The 26086-nt window shown below is 40.5% G+C and overlaps 1 protein-coding gene across 2 annotated transcripts in view; it reads right to left on the bottom strand.

Moving 5' to 3' along the window:
• cand2 (cullin-associated and neddylation-dissociated 2 (putative)) overlaps positions 1 to 24282 on the bottom strand; it is a 35512-nt gene extending 11230 nt beyond the window's left edge. The window contains exons 1-14 of one of the 2 annotated variants that reach the window (XM_041815190.1): positions 24096 to 24282; positions 22075 to 22218; positions 20136 to 20290; positions 8473 to 8596; positions 8078 to 8135; positions 6751 to 6949; positions 6560 to 6665; positions 5303 to 5442; positions 4123 to 4433; positions 3800 to 3941; positions 3477 to 3595; positions 1373 to 1531; positions 1003 to 1224; positions 679 to 885 (exon numbers count right to left, since the gene is read on the bottom strand). In XM_041815190.1, the coding sequence (XP_041671124.1) occupies positions 679 to 885; positions 1003 to 1224; positions 1373 to 1531; positions 3477 to 3595; positions 3800 to 3941; positions 4123 to 4433; positions 5303 to 5442; positions 6560 to 6665; positions 6751 to 6949; positions 8078 to 8135; positions 8473 to 8596; positions 20136 to 20290; positions 22075 to 22218; positions 24096 to 24163 (2154 nt within the window). In that variant the 5' untranslated portion in view covers positions 24164 to 24282. The remainder of the gene's footprint in view (positions 1 to 678; positions 886 to 1002; positions 1225 to 1372; positions 1532 to 3476; positions 3596 to 3799; positions 3942 to 4122; positions 4434 to 5302; positions 5443 to 6559; positions 6666 to 6750; positions 6950 to 8077; positions 8136 to 8472; positions 8597 to 20135; positions 20291 to 22074; positions 22219 to 24095) is intronic. The other variant, XM_041815200.1, reaches the window with a different exon arrangement.
• Positions 24283 to 26086: the final 1804 nt, after the last annotated feature.

The following is a 26086-nucleotide window of genomic DNA, read 5'->3' as shown; positions in this document are numbered from 1 at the left end:
ATGGGCCCTGATAAACCCAGAGAATGGGCCCTGATAAACCAAGAGAATGGGCCCTGATAAACCCAGAGAATGGATCCATGATAAACCCAGAGAATGGGCCCTGATAAACCCATAAAAATGGACCCTGATAAACCCAGAGAATGGACCCTGATAAACCTAGAGAATGGGCCCTGATAAACCCAGAGAATGGGCCCTGATAAACCCAGAGAATGGGCCCTGATAAACCCAGAAAATGGACCCTGATAAACTCAGAGAATGACCCTGATACACCCAGAGAATGGACCCTGATAAAACCCAGAGAATGGACCCTGATAAACTCAGAGAATGGACCCTGATAAACCCTGAGAATGGACCCTGATAAACCCAGAGAATGGACCCTGATAAAACCCAGAGAATGGACCCTGATAAACTCAGAGAATGGACCCTGATAAACCCTGAGAATGGACCCTGATAAACCCAGAGAATGGACCCTGATAAAACCCAGAGAATGGGCCCTGATAAACCCAGAGAATGGACCCTGATAAACCTAGAAAATGGACCCTAATAAACCCAGAGAATACTCATTCAGGTTTTCTTTGTCTGACATTTAAGTCAGTATGATGATTTTAAACACTTAAGTGACATATATGCACAACAAGAACTCAGTAAGGTTGACATCGTTCTTCACAGCTCTGGTACCTGTGATACGTGCATGTCATTCTCATCCACCAGGGCAGGAAGTTCACTGAGCACGGGTTCTAGAGCTGCAGGTTTGATGTTGGCGGCGTGATGAGAGATGAGCGCCGTCAGACACGCCAGTGTGCAGAGCTTCAGAGCTCGCTGGTTCTTCCTCAGAAAAGATCCTAGAACTGACAGAGCATCGGGCAGGATGGACGATAGATCAATCTGCAGAAGGAGACACACAAAGAATTTTATTAATGTGTATTTTTTGAAAATACTTTTTATTAATGACAAAGTAAACGTCTAACACAGAGTTCGCTGATAGATGAAATGTTAATGAACCTTCAGAGGAGAACCAGAGACGAGGGTGATGGTCTTCACTGCTGTCAGTCTCGTGATCTCATTCTTTAACCTGTCAAGAAAGATCGCCAAAACACCATGCAGCTCTGCCCCCAGGTGGTCACCAAGGTGACACACCATGTGACCCATACAGGAAATAGCCCTCTCTTTCACTTCCTGGTCGATGTCTGTAGCTTTAAGCCTCCGCAGAGTCACAGAGAACACCTGGAGAGACAAAATATGAGGATTTTTAGAGAAATAGTTTATCATCCCTTCTTATTAGCAGATGTTTAACTAAGAATTTACACTGAATAAACTAAACCTTGTGTCAGATAAAACAAAAGACAGCCCAGTTAAACCCGACCCATCAGACCTCTCTGATGAACGGTTTGGGATCAAATCCTCCCGCCGTAGTGGCGTCCTGTCCCTGTGGCCTCATCACTCTGACCAGCTGCTGTGTGACCTGCAGAGCCTCAGACGTGATCTTATAAAATGTGTCTTCAATGCACGCCACCACTGGGGGCAGCAACACCTGCAGGAATCACAGCAAGAGGGACAGAGTCTACAAGTGCTTATCTTTCTCCACAAGCTCCAAAGTTACTGAGCATAAAACATCTCACATGTTTTTGTTACAGCAATTATTTTATTTGACTACAGTGTGTAAATGTAAACACTAAAGTCTGAGTTATACTTCTACGCCACTGAGAGCACACACAATTGTTCATTGGTGGTTCTGTGCAGCTTTGCAATACTACGCCCAATTCTACTCAGACTCAAAATTGCCAGGTTTTTGTGTTCGTTATCTCACCGGTTTCCAGTCCCGTCATGTTCTCTGCTTAAAGCATGGGTAAGGAGAGTGTATTATGTATGAGATGGAACTAATAAATAGAGACCATCAGTTAATTATTGCTATTTTTGCACAGAAGACAAGAGAGAAGACATCAGAAGACATCATTGCACTTGTTTTGCCTCTAGTGGGGTTTCTGTGAAGAGGGTAAGGGCCACTGATTTTATTTTTTGACACTGAGATTAAGGAAAAATTTTGACTTTTTTCAGAATTCTGATTTCCATCTCAGAATTCTGACTTTAATCTTAAAATTCTGACATCCAGCCATCTTCTTTCCAGGGATGGACTGTAGCAGCAGCAGGCTTAGCAGGTCAGCCCAGACATCCCTCTCCACAGCGACACTTTCTAACTCCGTCTGGGGGATCCCAAGGTGTTCCCAGAACAGACAGGGTATATAATCCCTCAAGCAAATTCTGGAGCTTCCCTGAGGTCTCCTCCCAAATTTACATGCACCGAAAACCTCCAAAGGGAGGCACCCAGGAGGCATTCTAATCAGATGTCTTAACCACCTCCACTGACTGCTTTCGATGTGAAGACAGTGGTTCTACTCCTGGTCATCAGAGTCCCCCCCCCCCCCATCTCTAACGCTGAACTCCTCCGGAGGAATCTCATTTTGGCTGCTTGTATTTGCTCCTTTTTTTGGTCATTACCCAGAGTTAATAATCACAGGTGAGGGCGGGAAGGAAAAATTTTGCTGCAACAATCCATGCGTCAGTTCATCCTATCCTCGATTGTGCACAAGATGCAGAGAACCTTGAACGCCATCACCAGAGGCAGAGACTCACTCCCCACTCCCTCCCCCAGGGAGGGAGCAATCTTCTGTTTTCTGGCAGAGAACCATGGCCTCGGACATGGGAACCTCCCCAATACCTGCTAGAGGTTCCTGGCTGAGGAAGCCAACAGATCCACATCATCTGCAAACAGCAGAGCCTCATTCTGAGTTCCCCAAACCAGAAACCTTTCTCCCCCTGACCACATCCTACAAGTGACAGAGTTCATTTTATAGCTGAACTGAGCCAAGAAAAATTCAGAATAAAAGAGTTCTGTGCAAACATTTTGAGTTTCTACAGAGAAATGCTAAACCAGGCTTTTACTTTAAAAAGCACAGACTGGAAGTTTACTCATACTGTCTGACTCTTGCCTGTGACAAATTCTACTGATGGACAAAAAGCATCACAAATAGTTGAAGTTTGGAACATTGTATCAGAGATGGAGATCCTTACTGACAAAAGGGTTGCAAACATACGGTACCAAAGATGAAACAAGGCAAATATGACTATTTTTATAATTGTACTGCCTATTTTGGTCGAGAGACAAGTGCAGCTCCCAGAAATGAAAGTCTAGATGTGTCACGGCCAAGAAGGCATTCTGACACAGGCTTTACTTCAGCTTTTACGTCACGAACATTTAGTTTCATGTTCATCTCCATAGATTCCTCTAATACTTCTGTTAGCATGGCATAAGATCAGGAAGGATATGTACAGGAGCTGTGATAAATTTGATTTTTGCTCTTACACTTATAATCAGATTTTTTTATGCATTTACAGAACAAGAAAGAGACAGATTTAGCGTCTCCCAGCAAATATCCCAGATTAAAAAAAAAAAAAAATCTAAATAATTTTTAAAGGACCTGCATGTGCGGCTGAAATGTTTGAGGAGGATGAGTGAGGAGGAGAACGTGGAAGAAGGAGAGAGCATCGATCCTCATGGTGGAGGAAGTCGACTTGTCTGTCAGTGAGAAGACGATGCCTTGAGGATGGAGGATGAAGGATAAAGGGAAGAGAAAATGGAGTAAGAAAGAGAAAGAGAAGTAAGAAAGAGGAAGAAAATATCAGGTAAAATGAAGCAGATGAAGGCAAAGATAATTCAACATGAGAAATTAAGCAAGAGAGACAATGCAAGAAGAACAGGATGGGGCAATGCTTTAGGTATTTGATTGCCTGAGTTGTTTACCAGGTATCAGTGCAGGTATGTGAGGCTCCAGGGCTCCAGGAACAGTGTGAGCCAGCTCAGTGAGGAGACAGAAGCAGCCCTGTCTAGATTTGAGGCTTTTCTCCTTCAGCTGTCTGTGCAGAGCCTTCACTATCACCGGCACCTGGGCAAGCACACACACACAAGGTGTGATAATAAACACTGAGCACATGAAGACAGCCTGTTGCTGTGAACACTTCTGAAAAGGTTTGAAAAATTTCAGCTGAACATCAAACTCCTGAAGCTGGATCACATCTGACCTTTAACAGGCAGTAAATTCACAGCCAATGAAAACCCTCCTCTACCTGTTTCTTCAGCATGGCGACTGCAGGCTCCTCCTCCCTGCTCACACCTGAGTCTGATCCGGCCATGATGTTACCATGGTGACCAGATCCCGCTCGTGTTTGCTTCAGCAGCGTGGAGAAAGCGGCGAAGACGTCAGCCCTGACGTTTTCCTCCCGCTCCTTGAAGCGTGCGAGCAAAGCGGGGCAGACAGATGTGTAGAAGGAGAGGAGGAGGTCTCTACGAGTGCTGATCAACGCCTCCAGACACTTGATGGAGGAGCGGCGCACCTTCCAGCTCATGTCGTCGTCATCGCTGTACTCATCGTCGGACTCTGGAGGGGGGAGAAGACAAAATGGATAACTCGGGAGGTCTTTATTTTCTTAGAAGTACACCTCACTGTCAATCGCATCGTTGAGTAGTCTCACAGTTAGTGAAATGAGGATCACCTGAGTGAACGAGTCTCAGTGATTGTAGTATAAAGACACCTGTGTGTGGAAGGTCCAGTCTCTGGTGATTCAGTATTCCTGGCTACCATTTCACCATCAAGACAAAAAAAACACTTGAAGCAACTCAAAGAAAAGGTTTTTAAGAAGTATAAGAGAGGAAATGGAGATGAAAACATTTCCAAGGCTCTGAACATCCTCGAGAGTAAGAGTACAGAGAAAGTACAAAGAAAGTTACACAGAAATGGTTTAAAGACAACAAGGGGAATGTTCTGGATTGGCCGAGTCAAAGACCAGACCTCAATCCAGTAGAGAAGTTGTGGCTTGACTTTAAAAGGGCTGTTAATGCCTGAAGCCCATGTAGGCACTGTCATCTGGCGGTGCAGCACAGACTTTCTGTCTTGAGGGTCAAGAGGTCGGGATGCAGTGATGTCTCATATCCTAGAAAAGAAACTTATCCTGGTCTTTTTTAGTGCTTAATGCCAAAGCTGCTGCCAGGACTCCTTTACATCTCTGCATTATATTTTTATTTTTTTTTGTTAAATTCTTCAATAAATCACATGAAGGGTAATTTAACTGACATAACAGTCACTACTGAAGTAAGTTTAATAGCCCATTAAAAGTTACCAGAGGGTGCCCAATAAAGCTGGAACAGCCATCTGTGTTCCTTTAAGTATATTCAAGGAAAAAACTAAATTTAAAGCAGATTTAGTAAACACTGAACAAAAGCTGCTGCCAAAGACAAAAACGTTCAAACCTTCATCAAGCCCGTCCTCAATGTCCATGCTGTTCTCATCCTCCTCCTCTTCGTCATAATTATAATTCGGGTCAAACGTCATGAACTTAAGACAGAGCTGTGTTACTGTGGACACGTGGGGGGACATCTCCTTTGGACACCTGTGGGTCAAAGAACATACCAATGACAGGGTTAACACGGAGGTAAGTCAACCTACAGCTGAGCAAAGAACATACCAATGACAGGGTTAACACGGAGGTAAGTCGACCTACAGCTGAGCAAAGAACATACCAATGACAGGGTTAACACGGAGGTAAGTCAACCTACAGCTGAGCAAAGAACATACCAATGACAAGGTTAACACGGAGGTAAGTCGACCTACAGCTGAGCAAAGAACATACCAATGACAGGGTTAACAGAGGTTAGTCGACCTGCAGCTGAGCAAAGAACATACCAATGACAGGGTTAACACGGAGATAAGTCAACCTACAGCTGAGCAAAGAACATACCAATGACAGGGTTAACACGGAGGTAAGTCGACCTACAGCTGAGCAAAGAACATACCAATGACAGGGTTAACAGAGGTTAGTCGACCTGCAGCTGAGCAAAGAACATACCAATGACAGGGTTAACACGGAGGTAAGTCGACCTACAGCTGAGCAAAGAACATACCAATGACAGGGTTAACACGGAGGTAAGTCAACCTACAGCTGAGCAAAGAACATACCAAAGACAAGGTTAACACGGAGGTAAGTCGACCTACAGCTGAGCAAAGAACATACCAATGACAGGGTTAACAGAGGTTAGTCGACCTGCAGCTGAGCAAAGAACATACCAATGACAGGGTTAACAGAGGTTAGTCGACCTGCAGCTGAGCAAAGAACATACCAATGACAGGGTTAACAGAGGTTAGTCGACCTGCAGCTGAGCAAAGAACATACCAATGACAGGGTTAACAGAGGTTAGTCGACCTGCAGCTGAGCAAAGAACATACCAATGACAGGGTTAACAGAGGTTAGTCGACCTGCAGCTGAGCAAAGAACATACCAATGACAGGGTTAACAGAGGTTAGTCGACCTGCAGCTGAGCAAAGAACATACCAATGACAGGGTTAACAGAGGTTAGTCGACCTGCAGCTGAGCAAAGAACATACCAATGACAGGGTTAACACGGAGATAAGTCAACCTACAGCTGAGCAAAGAACATACCAATGACAGGGTTAACACGGAGGTTAGTCGACCTGCAGCTGAGCTGAGATCCTAATATGTTTGTGTTTACCTGCGTATGAAAGCCTCAAAGGCCTGGAAACAGTACTCTCTGAGCTCGTCATCCTCCACACTGGTGAACTTCACCACCATGGGGATCAGCTTCTCTAGATGCTCACCTGAGGGACACAAACACAGACTCTCAGGTCCTGGCGTTGTAAAAAAGGAGAGTAAAAACCACACGGCCACATCAGCACTTCTCACCGACTCGATGCCCGCCCTGACGGCTGATGGTTGCCAAACACTGGATGTACGTCCTTGTCATGGATGTGGGCGGGGCTTTGGATAACTCCGTCATCAGGTGTCCAGTCAGCTGGGAGAAAAGGGTGGGACTACAGCAGGGAACCAGCTGACCGAGAGCCAAGATGGAGCGCTTCCTGACTGCCATCCTGGAGCTGGTTAACTGACCACCAAAATCAGAGATTTGAAATAAAGGTAATGCATTTTAAACTAACAATTTGGTACCGCAAAGACAAAAATCTAATCCAATGTTTGCATTCTCCAGAGCACCACGGCCTGTTTGAGAGAGATTAAACTGTGACTGGTTTTTCTAGAGCAGTGTTACTCAACGCGTGACTCTGGAGCCATGTGGCTCTTCTTCAATGATTTGTGGCTTTTTTATGTCTTCATTTGAAATATTATTTCCCTGGAAAACCTTAAAAAAGGGAAACTTTGACCTCAAAAATTCTCCATTGCAAGTCACATTAATCAGTTTGTTTCCCACACTTCTACAGTAGGCTTTATTTTAACTTTATTGACAACCTTTGTTTTTAGTTTGTATATTTCCATTACCCATGGTTTTATGACCCTTGTGTCCATTTTTTGCCAATTTTATTCATTTTGTGTTGCTTTTCGCCCATTTTTACAACTTTTTTCCCAGTTTTGCTACTTTTATCATGCTTTTTGCAATTGCCTATCTAAGATACCTTCCGCCATTAAACGCCACTGTTTTTCTCAATTTTGCCACTCTTTGCCGCTTTTTGCCCATTTTAGTCACTTTTCCCAATTTTTTGCTACCTTTTTGCCACTTTTTGACCATTTACACCATTTTTTAACTAACTTTTTGCTATGTATTTGCCACTTTTTTTTAACCATTTAGTCACTCTTCACTACCTTGTTGCTGCATTTTTGCCACTTTATGACCATTTAAGTCACTCTTCACTAACTTTTTGCTGCGTTTTTGCTGCTTTATGACCATTTTGGTCACTTTGCACTAATGTTTTGCTATGTTTTTGCAACTTTTTGACCATTTTTGCCACCTATAACTCATTTTTTGTCTTTTCTCACCCAGATTTTGCAACTTTTCACCCAATTTTTGCCACTTGCGTGCCTATTTTGCCCCTTTACACCCATATCTGCCACTGTTCGGCCATTTTTGTCAACTTTAACTGATTTTTTTTTCACTTCAACCCTTTTTTTTTAACCATTTTCAATGCTTAGATTGAGGCTCTAGCACAGGTATTTTTTTTTAACAATTTGGCTCTTTGTTTGAGCAGGGTGAGTAACACTGCTCCAGAGTGTTCGTTTTTACCTGGGGGAGCAGACTGGAGAGCAGAGAGCTGTGAAAACCAACCAGAGCACCACTCAGCCTGGAGGAAGAAAAACACATCACCAGCAATGTCTGTAAATAAATCATGTTTAATTTGGCATTATATTTTTAAATCTCCATACTGAATCTCTGCCTATATTTGTGTATCCCTTGAACATTTGGGCATCTATTCTTGCTGAAGTTAAAGTTGAGAGGTTCATTGTCTTATTGGACTGATTAATTAATTGATAACACAGAAATGTTCCCAATCACCCATACCTCCATCTCAAATCCCTCTGATCCAGTGGTGCCAGCATGCTTTACCATTATCCAGTGGTTATTATGATGTTTCTATGCCTTTGTTAATCTAGTTATTTCTTTTTCTGGTCAGGTTTTACCTTCCCAGCATATCTGACAGGATGTCCAGGGCCTCTAACTGAACGGACACGTCTTCCTGTTTCCCCATGGCTCCAATCAGCTGAGACGTGATCTTCTTACAGACACCGGCTGTCAGCGTCAAACCTGGAAACGCCACATGAAAAAATTCACAAAGCAACAAAAGTCACAAACAAAACTCCAAACACAGTCAAAACACAGAAACAACATTCATAAATACACAAGTTCTCCTGAACATGTCACTAAGAGTTTCTTCTTCAACAGATTTGCAATAAAGATATTAACAATTAAATTCAGACTGAAATGTAATTCCTGCAGTCAAAAGTGATGAACAATAATCAAAGCCAAATCAAAAGGCTGCTTTAACAATGTTCTATATATTCATTAATCATTATTAGACTGATAGGAACCCAAAAATGAGATGGGTTGGACCAAAGATGCAGTTTAAATCCATTTTGACTAAAGTGAAAGAATAATGCCCAGCTCTATCTCTGCTCTATGTCGGTCAAATGGATTTATAAACGCTCCATTTCAAAAGCAATAAAACCCACAATTATTCACCTTTTCTGGGCACATTAATGCACTTTATGGTAACAGGCTATCAGACATTTTAGTCTCTTCTTTCCTGACACAGAAACAAGGCCTCTGAAACATCCACACACTAACTGCCATGATGACAGAGGACTTTTTATTTCAGTGTTTCCCATCAATTATCAAGACCAGGGCCCTCCGCCATAGTCTAATCTTTAATGCCATAATTTGCCTCTCTGACTCTGAATTTTCATAAAGCCGACCTCCTGTTGCCCTGCTCATCAGGGAACCCATTCGTGCAAGTGGGACGTGCTTCGTGTACGTGAGCCGTACTGCGGCACAGCGAACAGCTGTAGAGTTTCATGTGTGCGCTACATGAAGCTCTGAAACATTTCAGGTGAAACACAGAACTTTCCCTGCACTTAGCTGCAATGATGTGCACGCTCCTGCACTTCTCTGTCTCTCACATGCACATAGACACTGCTGTACAATAAGTTAATGTGTAATCTAATAAATATTCAATATTATATTATAATATCCTGTCAATACTTTCATTTCAAGTGACAAAACCTCAGCATGTGAGTGATTTAGAAGACTGAGCTTCAATCAGATCTATGACTGTACAGGAAATAGACACAGTTTTAATAAACGTGTCAAAAATAAGGCAGAGAGAAGGTGAGAGGCAGTCATCTTAAAGATTTTCAGTTTCAGCTGAGGTAAAGAGTCTCTGATTAATTCATAATTCCTTCAGGAATCAGAGAGAATACACTCTAAACCTGAGTGAGTTGAGTTTACTAAACAACGGCGTGGAAAACTGTAAGTTGAAGTTTTTACATGAGAAGGAACTAAATAGGTTTAGTTGTGTTTACATAGAACCTTAACTGGATGCCTTATCTGGCATATTAAAGGGTCCATTAGCAGTCTTTATTAAAAATGATGAGTTCACATTACTGATTTCTCTTTTTAAGTTTAACTTGCATACAATTATTATTTTAGGTACAGCTGACTTGTGCATACCACGTTGGCCCAATGCAATGGTTTGACATCGGCTCAGCATAGTTAAAAGAACACATTTAACTTAGGTGGACGTAAATCTGAGGTACTTCTAACTGAACTATTTTGACAGTATAAAGTACTGCTCATTAAAAGATTGCCACCTCACATCAAACTACAACAGCAATGTGAGAGACACAGCGTTAATAAATGCTCGGAATTCTAACTCTGAGGTCCCTCCATTATTTTAGGATATGGATTACCACAGTCAGCAAGTGGCCAGCTTAGCAGACAACTTCACTTATGGTGCAGAAGTGTTTGACATAAAAATCATCTCAGCAAAACATGAGCAAAGGAGTCTCCACGGTACAACAGGCAACATCTATATGCAGCTTAACACATCTAAATACATCTTAACACGCTGCACAAAGGCATGATGGGAAAGCTCTGCCCCTCAGATTCAAAATGGCAGTGGGCAGAGCTTGAATCAACTGACTCTCTGCAGAGTTAGATTAACACTGACAAGAAGGACACTGTCAGATAACTCCAACACTGAAGGACATTCACTCCAAGTTAAAATGCCATTTGAAGTAGGGCTGAGCGATAAATCGAGTATACTCGATGTACTCCGGCTTTTGCCACCCACGATGTATAAAATGACTACATCGTGAATATCCAAGTATAAATTATGTGGAAGTTTTGAGCCGTCAGTGTGCATTTCTCGCTGGAGTTTCGCTTCTCCCATTGTCTGTAAACGCATCTCTCACAGCAGAGAGCTCACTCTGCTCTCCTCCACCAATCCAGAAAACTCTGCACATGCGCATCAGCGGCGAGAAGCAAGCGAGAGGAAGGTGAACAGAGCAGCGTGGCTAGTTAGTGGGGAGTTAGCTGAATTTAGAGACAGAAACAGCGCTGGGTCTGCAGCTTTGAGCAGTCCTTCAGCTTTGAAAAGAAGGAAGTGGAACTTACGCGGTATTCGTTAAAATACGCCGGAAGATGACTCAGAGATAATGGCAGCCATATCACAACATGTTGCTAAAGACATGAGCCCAGTGTTGTTGAAAAGACACTTAACCCAGAGTACGAGATTTGCCTGGGCGCAAGCATTTTGCTGAAAACTCCCTGCCAGAGTCGTACACTTTAGAGAGAAGACGGCCCAGCAACGGACAAATGAGATCCACATCTCCACAACAACGGAGACTTATCTCAGTCTTAGTTCAAAACACAGACAACAAGAAGTTAAAATGTTCCTGCCTCCAGACAAGCTTTTTCCCCTATGATCACGCAGGAGAGTTTCTTGAATACGGTCTAAAGACGCTCTCATGTTATGAACCTGTCAGATACTGGTCCAGCATCCATCAGCACAGATAATGGACTAATATTATCACAGCTCTGAGCCTGAATGGAGGACTAGACTGCTAACCTGACTCGCCAGATGGATTTGTTTCACACATCCATATCTATCTGGGAAACCTTCAATAGGAAACGTTTGAGAAAAGGCAAAGGCTTTGAAAAAAAGTCGGAGTGTGACTGGATGAACATTCTGTCTGTCACATCTCTACGGGCCAATCAGAGCAACAAAACATGTGACATAGCCACTATCAAGCTGCGCGTGTGCAGCTACTGAGAATAACACGAAACATGACAACTACAGACATGTCAGTACTTGACTTTTGTCGTTTTTGAAAAGAAAACAACTCACTGCTGTTCTTTGTTCTTCTTTTAACAAAGAAATGTTGTCAACTTCTGATAAAACTGGTGCTTTAGCAGCATCCACGCTAATCTCTTCCTCCATAACTGCACCAGCTCTTGCTGCTGCTTGTTTATGTCACGACTCTGCTGCGCCTGAAAGTACGGATTGGTCCTATCACTTTCTAACCGGGCCCAAACAGTTTAGACGGGAGTTTTGCAAGATGGATTCACCAGTGAAAAACAAGGAAAGGGGCATCTCCATCTGCTTTGCAAGGTTACTAGACTACAGGGTTTTGGCGATGTACTGCAGGCAGGATTGGTGAGTTCTGTGTAGGTTTGCTTCAGCCTTAATGAGGAAAATAATCATTTTATAGTCAGCAATAGTAAACAACACAGAAAACATTTCAGGACTTTCCATACACTGTAAAATACCAAGTATTTCATGATTTACAGTGCTTAACAAATTTATTAGACCACCACCCAAAGTAAGGTTTGTGTCACAGCTGCATCAACATACTTTGGCAAGGTCGCCAAATGTAGAAGACTGGATGACATGACGACTGTAGCGGTCAAAGTCATCTCAAACCAAGACAGTCATGGACAACAGGCAAAAATAGAGGTAGGAAAAAAAAGTATTGATGCTAAAACTACTGTCTAAGAGTCTAATCTCATACTTGAAAACGGATCAGTTTGTTCTGAGTATTTCTTCCATCAAATCAAAAAACCTTCTTTGATTCAGAACTTAGATAAACTAAATATTGGTATTAAAAAGATTGGACACAACAGATTTGCATTGGCTACCAACACCAGTTCATGCACACATTACTTGGAGATGTTTATCAAAAAGGCAGATTTTGGCAGATACTGATGTTAAAACCAATGCACCCCTGCATCCCTAGATAAAACACTGGAAAATGTTGCTTAAGAAAGAAGTGCAATAGCTTTTTCATGTAGGTAAATTCCATATTTAACCTATTACTTTTGTGCATCCCCAGGCAGACAACCTTGAGAAGCTTTCGGAGCTAGACTCCGAGTGCTGCAACATCGTAAAATGACACACAGCCTTTGATAGAAACTATTTTTGCCTCGAATTTGAACAGCTGGATAAGAGTCTGGCAGATTTTATAATGGAGAGGAACTACAAACCTCTCCATCTGAGAGAAACTCGGCCCATCATCCAGCAGGTATGTTTCACTACATTTCACTGGCATTCATGACTTCACTGAACATCAAGACTTCAGGGGAATCGTCTGGTCTGTTGTTAAATTTATCAACAACTTTCAGATTGCAAACGCTCTTGACCATCTCAAGTCTGTTGGGATGATACACGCTGATCTAAAGCCCAAGAACATCATGATGGCCAACCACCCTGAGCTGCCCTATAAGATTAAGGTCATTGACTTTGGCTTGGCACATGATGTCTCAGCTGCCACAGTGGGCGCTTATATACAAACAAGACACTACAGGTGAGTAGCCAAAACCATTTATGATCCATATGTACAGGTGGCTCATACACAATGGAACATAAACAGCGTATCAGATGTTAACATGACATGTTAACATGTCCCCTCAATTCCCAGACATTTACAGACTGTTGTTAAAAGAATTGTGTGTGCTACACAGTGGTAAACATGGCCCTGTCTCTACTTTTTTGAGATGTGTTGCTGCCATCATTTTCAAAATAAGCTAGTATTTTCATGAAATGGTAACTGTCTCCATTTCAAGATCTGATTTGTTGTTTATTGTGAATAAAATACAGATTAGTGAGAATTGCAAATCATTGCATTCTGTCTTTATTTTATTTCACACAGTGTCCCAACATTTTTAAAACTGTGGTTGTACTTGTGTCTAAAGTTGGTTGTGTTTTTTCTCTAAAAGGTCTCCTGAGATTATACTGGGTCTTGGCTTTTCTGAGGCCATTGACATGTGGTCCCTGGGTTGCATAGCGGCGTATCTCCACCTTGGCACCACGCTGTACCCGGGCTACTGTGAATATGATATGCTACTTAAGCTTTACTATGTTGTTAAAACTCCTTAAAACGTACTCAAGATTTTTTTTCCTGCCTTGTGAATTTTCCATGAGAATTTTGGAGGGACTGATGAGGGGAAAACATCCAAAAATATATATATGAAAAATCACCAGAGCAAGTGTGAGGGGCACTCCCACATCTTTCTTTTCTGAGGAAGATTAAAGGGGAAGTCTGCCTGAAGTTTTATGGAAATTTTTAAGAGTTCATGTGCAAAAATGTTGTATTTCATGTTTGTTAAAAAGGTAGATTGATTTACTTTGTATAAAATGTAAAATGTGTTATCAAATTACAGATGTACAGCAAAGTTGTTGTACTTATCAGTAGGTCTTATTGTGCCTCTTACTAAAGATTTAGATGAGATAAACTGCTATACTGCTTAAAATATTCAAATGAATGAAGATTTTGACTTCTTGTGTAACTTGTGTTTCACCTTCAGTTAAGGTACATCCAGGACCTTCAGGGTCAGATACCTGATAGCCTCCTCAACCAGGCACAATATGCCGACTGCTTTTTCATTGGAGACGACAATCCTCTTAACAGCAACTGGACTCTAAAGGTACCAACTATTCCACCATTACTCTGATTTAACAAAAGCCAGGGGCGGGTTTGGGCACGTTATTGCCCCCGGTGAAGATTTGATATGAGGCCATTTCCTAGTAAGCTAAAATCATCAAATCAAATGAACAGCAGAATTGAACTTAAATTTCTAAAGATGTCCAACCATTCAGTTTTATTTTGGTAATTTCTCAAAGAATAGCCTGGCTAGCTTGGGAAAGCATGAACCATTTCTTTATTGTATTGTGCCAGTTTGTAACAGTAAAAAAGTAAAGTGTATGGATGAATGTCTGCTAGTCATAGAAATGTTGTCACACTGTTGCAGATACTGCTATTTATCTTTTCTAGCTCACACCTGCTGATACCACGCTGATATAATTTTTCATCCTTTATATTTGTGTTTGTCTGCCTGCTTTTAAACTGTGCTCGGAATGACGTGGCTAACATATTCACTGTCTGTTCAGGATCAGGAAGAGTACTTTTAGGAGACAGGCTTCCAGCCAATGGAGCTCAGGAGGCTGTACCTCGAGTCACTAGACCAACTTCTGAAGGTATGTAACTACTAATATAAAAAAAAAATGAAAAAAGTCTCCAGCAGTTGTTTTTTCACTCTGGGTTTCTTGGTTTTATCCCTGAACTTTGTTGTTGTGTTTCCTCTGTGTTTCAGATCCTACCACTCACATCTGAGAAGAAGCAGACAAAGTGGTTGAAAGGATTGACAGAGATATGTTTGTTAAGATGTTTAAAGGGATGTATGAAACTGATCCACACCGCCAGCTAACTCCTGAGAGGTGCTGGAGCATCTGTTTATAACAATGAGTTGAACTGACTTCATGAGAAAATCCAGTTAGTAAGTAAATACTCTGATTTTAAAAAATAATAATCAAGCGTCCATAGATTGTGCAGCACCCATACCATCAGTTTCAGAGGGCCAGAAGGTCTCTAATAAATATCTCTGAGCATCTAATAGTTTCCTTTATTTAAGGAAACATCATCAAGACAAAATGATGTAAAATAATCCTGCAGCTTTAAACCTAGAAATTGTACTCTCAGATCTTTTTACTTGACAACAAGAAGTCCCACCCCTTCTTGATTTTGACTGGTTAATCAGGAGGAAATGACAATGATGAGCATGGCAGTGTATACAAAATTATGTCACCATCATAGAAATGTGTCAATATTTTCACACAATATGTAAGGAAAAAAGATCAAAAAAGGACCCAGAACAGACCCTTGGCGACACCATTTTTCATATTTTGATTGATGTTACTTGGTGTCCAATAGTCACATCATTAATAAGGTCGCCTAATGTCATGAATTACTGTTTTGCAGTGTTTGGTCTGGCAAAAAGTTGATGTAAATCTGTCAGAACAGGGTTTCCACTGACAATTTCAATGCTGGGGGGGTCTACCTCCAATGTGGCTGACCCATCCCAGCAGAACCCTTCAACTCCCCATGGTCCTGATGATAGTGGACAAACACCTTCCAGTGACCAGCCCTGTACATCACAGAGTACAAGAAAGGCAGGGGTAAAAAGGAGGGCTCATCAGGAGGAGACCACTGAATCTCTTCATCCTTCAAAGAGGGATAAGCATGAGCACAGGTATAACAGCCTATGTCAAATACATTATTATTACTGACTTTACTGTGTAGAAGAACTAAGAAGTTTGTTGCCTGCTTTTTGCTCACTGAATGTTTCAATCTGTAAACATTTTTATTGAATTACAGTGAAAGTGTCTCAAGTCTTGCTGCCAACACCCCACACCAGCAGGTGAACAAAGACATCCCCCAAACTAGCCAGACCCCCTCTGGCAGCAGGGCAGGGCTTAAAAGACGGCTGCCCAGTCATGAAGATGGGGGACAGGAAAATACACACAGCAGCGGCATAAGAAAGGTGAGAAAGACTCTAGTGCCAGTCCTGCTGCACCATGCAGCAGCTGTGGCCAAAGCATTGGCTCAACAGCTGCAAAGAGAAAAACACCGCAGGAAGGCTTCTCTGAGGAATTGGTGCCCCCGCAGAAGAGAGCAAGCCTCAACTCCAACACCCCTTACTGGCAGATGAACAAACTAGCCAGACCCCCTCTGGCAGCAGAGCAGGGCTTAAAAGATGGCTGCCCAGTCATGAAGATGAGGGACAGGAAAATACACACAGCATATATATCAGAGACTGCTTTACCTGAACTATACAGCTGAGTGTCATCACAGACAGAAGCACAGCCGAAAAATGTTGAAGCCATGAGCTTTACAACTGATATTTGGACCTCAGATGTGAGCCTGATGTCTCTGTTAAGTCTCACTTAAGTCTCACTGGGTAAATCCAGAGACACATGCCCTACAGAGTGCTGTGCTTCAGCTGCAGAAGTGCAGGGGATCACACACTAGCAGTTCAAATGCAGCCTACATTAAAGAGATGCTGAATGGATGGAAGATCCCGCTGACTACAGTACATGTGATTCTCCGAGACAACGCAACTAACATGAGGAAGGCGATAGAAGTCCCTAGCTTGGGCTGTTTTGTGCATACACTGCAGCTCGTCGTGCATGAGGGTCTTCTGTCACAACGCAGTTAGTGATGTTTTGGCAAATGCTAGAAAGACTGTGGGACACTTTAAGCATTCGCAACTCGTACAGTCTCACTTCGAAGACATTCAGACTGAACTGCAAATGCCTACAAATCGTCTACAGCAAGACGTCCAGACTAGATGGAACAGCTCCGTCTACATGATCAAAAGCCTTCTTCAACAGAAGCGAGCACCAGTAACCAGTAACAGTGTTGGAGCCCTTCGAGGAGGGAACTCGTGACATCAGCTCAGCAACCTCCTCTACAGCTGATGTAATCCCAGCCATCGCTGTCCTAAAACGTCTGCTTGCCCAGGAGAGTACTGCTGACAGCGGAATTAAACAGTGAAAAGTACACTCCTGCAAGCTGTCAACAGAAGATTCAGCAGCGTAGAAGGTGATCCCCTCTACACGGTTGCCACTTTGCTGGACCCTCGATACAAAGACAGGTGAGACATTTTTTTATCAATTTCTTAGAGTTTGCTTAAAAACTACTTCAGTTACATATTTTGTTTTTGTTAGTGTTGATTGTCTAATTGTTGTTTAGTATACTTGTTGTTGTTGTTGCTTTTTAATGAGAGGAGCTGGGTGGTTTTCTACAGCCTCATGTAACCTCACACATTATACCAACAACAATAATAATTGTTTAAAAAAAAAACCAAAAACACATATATCGGAATCAGTATCGGTATCAGCACATATTTATCAGAATCGGATGGGAACTGAAAAAAAGTGGATCGGTGCATCCCTAGTTAATATGTGAATATATCTAGTCTAGAACAGTTTGTCCACCTCATTCCTAGTCCCCATGATTCTTTGTGTGAAATATGGGTAATATAATACTTCTGGTCCCTTCTATCTAAATGGGACTTTGCATTGAATACGAGATGTAAAATGTGATTATTAGAGCAATTTGGACATTAAAATATGTAACTTTCAGGGCATGCTGGTAGTCGAGTGGTAGTCGAGACACACACCATGTGGGGCGGCCCGGATTCAAATCCGGCCTGTGGCACCATTTCCCACATGTCTCTCCCCGCTCTCTTCCCTGTTTCCGAGTCTATCCACTGTTCTCCTCTATCTAATAAAGGCACGAAAAGGCCCAAAAGTAAATCTTAAAAAAAAAAAAAGTAACTTTCGACTGCTTCACCTCAAACGCCACAATATTATTATTTCTCTGCCCTCTACTAAAGAGTACAAAGTGGCAACATTACCTCAGATAACCTAGACAAGCATATTTAGCTAACTTTATTAGCTTAGTATCAGTACAGTAATAGACAATCACGTTTTGTCAGCGGAGTTTGGACACCACCTTCAGGTAACATTTCTAGTTTGTGGGGTTGCTGAAATCCTTATTCCACCAACTAGTCCCTCTTAAAATGTGGGAATTATATTAATAAAATGATCCATGACTCAAGTGGTCAACTCTTCAGTTTGGTAAATGTCAAGTTTTGAATTAATATTGAAAGAATTACATCCAAAATGCATTTAAACAGTGAACAGCATGTTTAAAACACTGTTGTTAAAGACATATAATTAACTTTGTCACATAATGAGTACCACGACCAAAGCAACAGGTGAGCATTACAGAAAATATTATTTAAGCATTCAGCTCATTGAATTTTACTGAGTTAACAACAATGAAGCAGTATTTATTGCAGCAAATATAAATTTATTTTAGAACAACCACTGTAGACACTAAATCGCTTTAGCAAGCCCTTGCAAGAATCGTGTTTTGCTATTATTGTTACTGTACGGGAAGTTTCGCCCACATTCATAGCTACAGTAGAACCCCCAGGAATGAGGTGGTATCTACCTTATTTACTTACTTACAGCTTACAATACAAACAGTGTGAACATGTAATTACAAAAATATATCAATATTTACAAACTTGTGGTGAATTCCTATCAAACAACTGTCACTGGTTGTTAGCATTTACTGCTAGCTGCTGTACTAAAACACACGTATTTATGTACTTCCGCCTTAGCACTGGAAGTTTCCCCGTATTCAGATTTACAGTAGTGGCCCCAGGAATAAGGTGAATACGACAAAATATGAAAGTTTAGAGCTGTACTGTGAGAATTCGCTGCATTAAAAATAAAGTAAAAGTTCAGCTGGTGTTAAAATCAAGCTAGATTAAGTCAGAAATCCGGGGTGCGCTGATCTCGTTTTAAAATAGTCTGCAGCCTGAAGTTGTACGAGCCCGTTCAACAACCACAGAGCGATGTTTTCACAGGTTATCTAACGTAAGAAGTAAATTAATAGCTAGTTATAAATGGGAATGAACTGTTCTAAGGCTTTGTATTCACAAAACTTAAGCATTAATTTAGTTTCTCATCCATGGCGGATGGATCAGGCTGATGTGAGCCTTCAGGCTCTGCTTTGTGTTCTTAAAATCATCCAGATAAACATCAGGAAACTTGATTTGTGGCTAGATACCAATATCCATAGACAGTTGGGATCTCCGTCAAATCCAAATATTTCCCATTTAGGCAGACAAAAGTCAGTTTTTCTCCCGTTTTCGCCCACTTCTCACAGCGCAGACTTCCGTGTTTGAAGCCCGGAGGCGAGCAGCTGAGTCACGCGCTGACGTCAGTGCAGCCCCTATTGTTGTGTGTGTAGCTCCACCTTTTTGGTATGGATAGGTAAGATTGTAGGACGATACGGGTCGTTTTTTGGGACCCTTGCCATCTTAAGCTCTATAGAAACGCAAAAAAATGCATGCCGTACTGCACCGAACTGAGCCGGACTGCTCAGTGGAAACGACCTATAACTATTTTGGGGTTTAGCATACCAAACTATACCAAACCAAACTGAATCAAACCGGACCCCCTGATTGAAACACGGCTTAAGTCTCCAGCTGCTCAGGGCAGCGCTCTAGAAATGCTTCCAGTGGGCGAGGCCACGTACTGTCAGAGCCAACAGCTACGGGCCTGGAACGCAGCACAGGCGGAGTATGGGGAATACGGGGTAAGGGTGAGCATAGACATAAACTCCAGTCCATAAAACACTCAAGGAATGAGGAGAACAAACAAAAAGGCCCCAGCTGACTGAAGTTTGTCGGTCCTGCCTAAAACTACACATTTATTTGAGCATGAGGCAGATATTTGCTGCTGCTGCTCTAGTCATAAAAAATCAGCAGATATTTTCAGAAACGTCCAGATTTATCGTTACATTTTTAAGATGATATCTCCTAACACTGATATCTAACCCACAGTATCGGGCATCCTTAGCTGTTATGATTTTCACCAAACCTGCCATCAAATATCGCACAAAGTTAAAACAGGTGTGGGTTCAGCCGTCACCTGATGAAGTCAGCGGCAGCTCTGCGATCACCGTCTTCAGTCCCATGCTGGAAATGTCCCTCAGAGGCTCTTTGTCTGACATCATGTTTGAACACAGCGTGTCCACCATCGTCTCCACCTGAGGCTCCTTCACTTTACTCACCAGAGGAGCCAGGCTGGAAATCAAACACACCCCAGGAAAATGGCTTTTAGTGCAACACTTAGCTAAGTCACAACAACAACAAAAACAACGACAACAACAACCCCACAAACATCAACAATCACAACAAAAACAACAACAACATCAAAACAAAAACCAACAAAAATGACAACCACACAAACAACAGCAACAACAAAAATCAAACTAACAACAAAAATGACAACCAAACAAACAGCAGCAACAACAAACATAAAACAACAACAAACCAACAACAACAACACAAACAACAATCACAACAACAACAGCAATAGCATCATCACAACAAAAGCAACAACAAAAATAAACCAACAATAAACCAACAACAACCACACAAACAACAACAATCACAACAACAACATCACAACAAAAACAACAACAAAAATGACAACCACACAAACAAAAGCAACAACAAAAATAAAACAACAACAAAACAACAACAGCAACAACAAACATAAAACAACAACAACAACACAAACAACAACAATCACAACAACAACAGCAACAGCATCATCACAACAAAAGCAACAACAAAAATAAACCAACAATAAACCAACAACAACCACACAAACAACAAACAACAAAAATAAAACAACAAAACAACAACAGCAACAACAAACATAAAACAACAACAATCACAACAACCACAACGACAAAAACATCAACAAAAATGACAACCACACAAACAATAACAACAACAAGAAAAAAAGAAGAACAACAACAAAAACGACAACTACACAAACAACAACAACAACAAGAAAAAAAGAACAACAACAACAAAAACGACAACTACACAAACAACAACAACAACAAGAAAAAAAGAACAACAAAAACGACAACCACACAAACAACAACGACAACAAGAAGAACACAAAGAACAATAATGACATAAACAACAACAACGACAACAATGACAACCACACAAACAACAACAACAAAAAGAACAACAAAACAAAAACGACAACCACACAAACAACAATGACAGTTTTCAAAATGATGATTTTAATTATTAAGGGGAAAAAATTCAAACCTATCTGGCCCTATGTGAAAAAGTAATTGCTCCCATGTTAAATTATGAGTTAACCTTGATTAACCGGAGTTCTTGGAAAGCTAAGTTCAGTTTCACTGTCCACAACCAGGCCTGAATATTGTCAGGTTTGTTGACTGAAGAAATCCCTTAAATAGAAGCTGTCAGACAAAGTGAAGTAGGCTACAAGATCTCAGAAAGAAACGCATCATGCCACCGTCAAAAGAAGTTCAAGAACGAATGAAAAAAGGAAGTGATTGGAATCTATCGTCTGGAAAAGGTTACATAGCCATTTCCAAGGCTTTGGGACTCCAGCGAACCACGGTCAGAGCCATTATCCACAAATGGAGAAAACTGGGAACAGTGGTGGACCTTCCTAGGAGTGGTCTGCCAACCAAAATGACTCCAAGAGAGCAACGACGACTCATCCAGGAGGTCCCAAAAGAACCCAGAACCACATCCAAAGACGTGCAGGCCTCAGTTAAGGTCAGAGTTCATGACTAAACCATAAGAAACACATTAGGCAAAAATGGCATCATGGGAGAGTTCCTAGTCTCACATTTGCCAAAAAATATCTTGATGAAGCCCAAGACTTTTAGAGAAATATTCTGTGGACTGACGAGACAAAAGTTTTTCACAGCACTGTAACTGAGTACAAACATCAGATCCAATCACCCTGATTCAGTCTGCATCATTATCAGAAGAAGTTAACCCTCTAATATAAAAGATGTTTTTACCATTTGACAGCCAGGTTCTGCACCTCCCCGTTCTTGTCCTCCAGCAGTTTGAGCAACATGGACACCACCTTCCTCTCGCTGTCCTCGTCCAGCTTGATGCTGTCCTTCTGCAGCTCCAGCATCAGGTCATTGGTGGCCATGAACCTGTAAATAAAATATAAATAATATTTGTGTATATTACTATATGTAATATAAACTTTCTAAACAGAAGTCAAACCCATAGCTAATTCACAACAGAACACAAACAACATATGAGGTGTTGAAAGTGAGACATTTTAACATTTCATGACAAATATGAGCTCATTTTCAATCTGATGGCAGCAACACATCAAAAAAAGTAGGGACAGGGCCATTACCATTGTGTAGCATCCCCTCTTCTCTTAGCATATGTTGCTCTAAAAGCTCTCTCTACTTTCCAGCATTGATAGTTCCTTTCCAGATGTTAGAGCTGCCCACGCCATAGGCACTAATGCAACCCCATACCATCAGAGATGCAGGCTTTAGACCTGAGCCAGGAGAACATGCTCCCTCTCCTGTGTAGTCCACAGGACACGGCGTCTGTGGTTTCCTCTGTCCACAGAACAGTTTTCCATGTTTCCTCAGTCCATGTTAAATGAGCTTTGGTCCAGAGAAGACGGTGCTGTTTCTGGATCCTGTTCACATATGGCTTCTTCTCTCCATCATCAGCTTTAACTGTCATTGGTGGATGGCATGGCCAACTGTGTTGGAGGACAATGATTTCTGGAATGTTCCTGAGCCCATGCAGTGATTTCACTACAGAATCATGCCTGTTTTTAATGCAGTGGCCCCTGAGGGCCCCTTCAGCCTTGTCCCTTGCTCACAGAGATGTCTCCAGATTCTCTGAATCGGTTGATAATATTGTGGACTGTAGATGGAGGGAGATTCGAAGGACTTTTATGTTAAAGAACATTTCTTTTTCACAGATTGGTGAACATCTGCCCATCTCTACTTCTGAGAGACTCTGCCTCTCTAAAATGCTTCTTTCATACCCAGTCATGTCACTGACTTGTTTCCAATTAATCTAATTAGTTGGAAAATGCTCCTCCAGCTGTTCTCCATTTGTACCACTTACTTTTCCAGCATCTTGCTGCCCCATCCCTACTTAAATGGTAAAATGTCTCAGTTTCAACATCTGACATGTTGTTTATGTTCAGTTTTGAATAAAATATCAGTTTATGAGATTTGACAATTATTGTCAACTGTTTATATTTACAATCTACCTAGCAACCCCAATTTTTTGGAACTGGGGTCATATATATATGTATATGTAAATATATATATATATTTCTCCTGTTTGATTAACCTCACAGGGTTTAAAAAGTGTCCTGTCACCATCAGACCCACACATTAAACCTGTGTCTTCGTCCTTTATTATAATAATAATATTAACAATAATTAATGATTAAAACTTTAAACACTTTGTGTCTTTGTTCTTCATTATAATAATTATTAATGATAATGTTAATAATAATTAATGATAATTAATTATCTGGACTTTAAAAAGTGTGGTGTCACCCTCAGACCCACACGTTAATCCTGACAGTGTCTTTGTTCTTCATTATGATAATTATAATAATGACAATATTAATAATAATTATGATTAAACCTTTAAAAAGTGTGGTGTCACCCTCAGACCCACACGTTAACCCTGACAGTGTCTTTGTTCTTCATTATAATAATTATAATAATGACAATATTAATAATAATTATGATTAAACCTTTAAAAAGTGTCGTGTCACCCTCAGACCCACACGTTAATCCTGACAGTGTCTTTGTTCTTCATTATGATAATTATAATAATGACAATATTAATAATAATTATGATTAAACCTTTAAAAAGTGTGGTGTCACCCTCAGACCCACACGTTAACCCTGACAGTGTCTTTGTTCTTCATTATAATAATTATAATAATGACAATATTAATAATAATTATGATTAAACCTTTAAAAAGTGTCGTGTCACCCTCAGACCCACACGTTAACCCTGACTGTGGTCTTACCTAAAGTCTTTGTCAGTTGATGTCATTTTCTCCAACAGGTTGGAGATGTGGTAAGACACATTCGACATCTTCAAACTTTAACGGCTGTCAGCTCAGATCTGAGAGTTTTCCTCGGGTAGAATCATAAAAAACTGAAGCTGAAGATTTAACCAGACAACATGGCGAGAGACAGGACCGAGAGAAGTGACATGGGATAGCTACCGAGGGGAACAAGACACCCAGTGGGTTCAGATAAAAATAGATGTGACACAGAAAGGTTTCCGGGGTAATGGCGCCACCGTGTGGACATGCTGAGTAAGGCCCAGCTCTACAGGCACTGATGTTTTATCTAATCTGTTGATAAGCGAAAAATATGTCATTGATTATACCAACCGTTAGTGCTGTATTTAGGTTTAGTATAACTTCAATGTTTTCCTCAGACGTGAAAGTTATTCATGAGCTTATGTGTAGGCAATTTTGTTTTATTTTTGTAAATCCACTGTATAACAGGTTTTCATCTCTTTTCTTTTTTTATTGTTATTATTATAAAGAAACAATTAAATTGACTATCTTTATTTATCAGTAATGGTATAGAATATTAATCAATAAAGAAACATTAAAAAAAACATTAAGATATACACATAACGGTACAATCCTTACAAAAATTAGTCATCCATTTGGCTGTTTTACTATTTTTATTTGTTTTATAAATCAATTGGGATCAATATAATAATGCTTTTTTGACCCAAAAAATCTTTAATGTCAAATTGATGACAGATTTCTGTTTGTCAGTTAAATAAAAATATGTAATGTGAAATAAGTGGCTGCATAAATATTCGCCCCCTTTAAAGAGATTTATCTAATTCAACAGAGGTCCAGACAGTTGGTGCTAGTAGTCTCACAGTTAGTGTAATGAGGATGAGCTGAGGTCAGTGGATGTGTCTCAGTGATTGTAGTGTAAAGACACCGGTGTCTAGTTAATCAGTATTCATGGCTACCATTACACCATGAAGACAAAAGAACACAGAGAAAAGGTTATTGAAAAGTCTAAGTCAGAGGATGAGACAAAATCATCTCCAAGTCTCTGAACATCCCCCAGAGTTCAGTTAAATCCATCATGAAGAAATGAAGGAATATGTCACATGTGTAAATCTGCCTAGATCAGACCGTCCTCACAAACTGAGTGGGCGTGCAAGAAGGAGACTAGTGAGAGAGGACACCAAGACATCTATGACTACTCTGAAGGAGCTCCAAGCTTCAGCAGCTGAGATGGAGAGACTCTGCAGACAACAACTGTTGGCCGGGTTCTTCACCAGTCAGAGCTTTTCATAGGCGCTGTATATTGATGATTACATTTTTAAAGGTGATATAAAATGAATGAGATATGGAAAACATTTATCACAAAAGTGAAATGAAATTTTTGTATTTGTATTTACAAAATAAATGTTTTAAAATGTTTAACATTTTAAATTATTAAATAAATGATTTTTAAAACAAATGTTTTAAACTTTTAATGAACTCTATTTGTCAATGTTATATCACTACATTTCATCACATTTTTTTCTGTTATTATTTAAAGGAATAACTAGATATTTATTATCTTTATCTGTTGATCTTTAATCTTTTTAAGATATAAATTAGTTGAATACAAGTTTAAAACAAGAAATTTCATTATTTCACAGTAATATATATAAATACTGTTTCTTTTTCCAATCAAACAAATTTATTTTAATGTTTCATTGCAAAAACATAAATAGGTTGAAATGAAATGACTTTAAATCAATTCTATTGTTAGTTATGTTAAATTATCATTTTTCCAGAGGAATAACTGCTAGTTAATATCTTTATCTCTATTTATCATTATGTCTTCAAAATATGAATTGAATAAACAAATATTCAAATCAGAAAAATATGAAGCACATCATAAATATGTATTAGTGATAACGTTCAAAAAAAGACATGGAATGGTTAAGATAAAGATATTTCAAAAATATTGCATATAAGTACTCTTT

The sequence above is a fragment of the Cheilinus undulatus genome, linkage group 3, assembly GCF_018320785.1.
Source record: "Cheilinus undulatus linkage group 3, ASM1832078v1, whole genome shotgun sequence".
NCBI lineage: Eukaryota > Metazoa > Chordata > Actinopteri > Labriformes > Labridae > Cheilinus > Cheilinus undulatus.
This window is presented reverse-complemented; position numbering and strand designations above follow the sequence as displayed.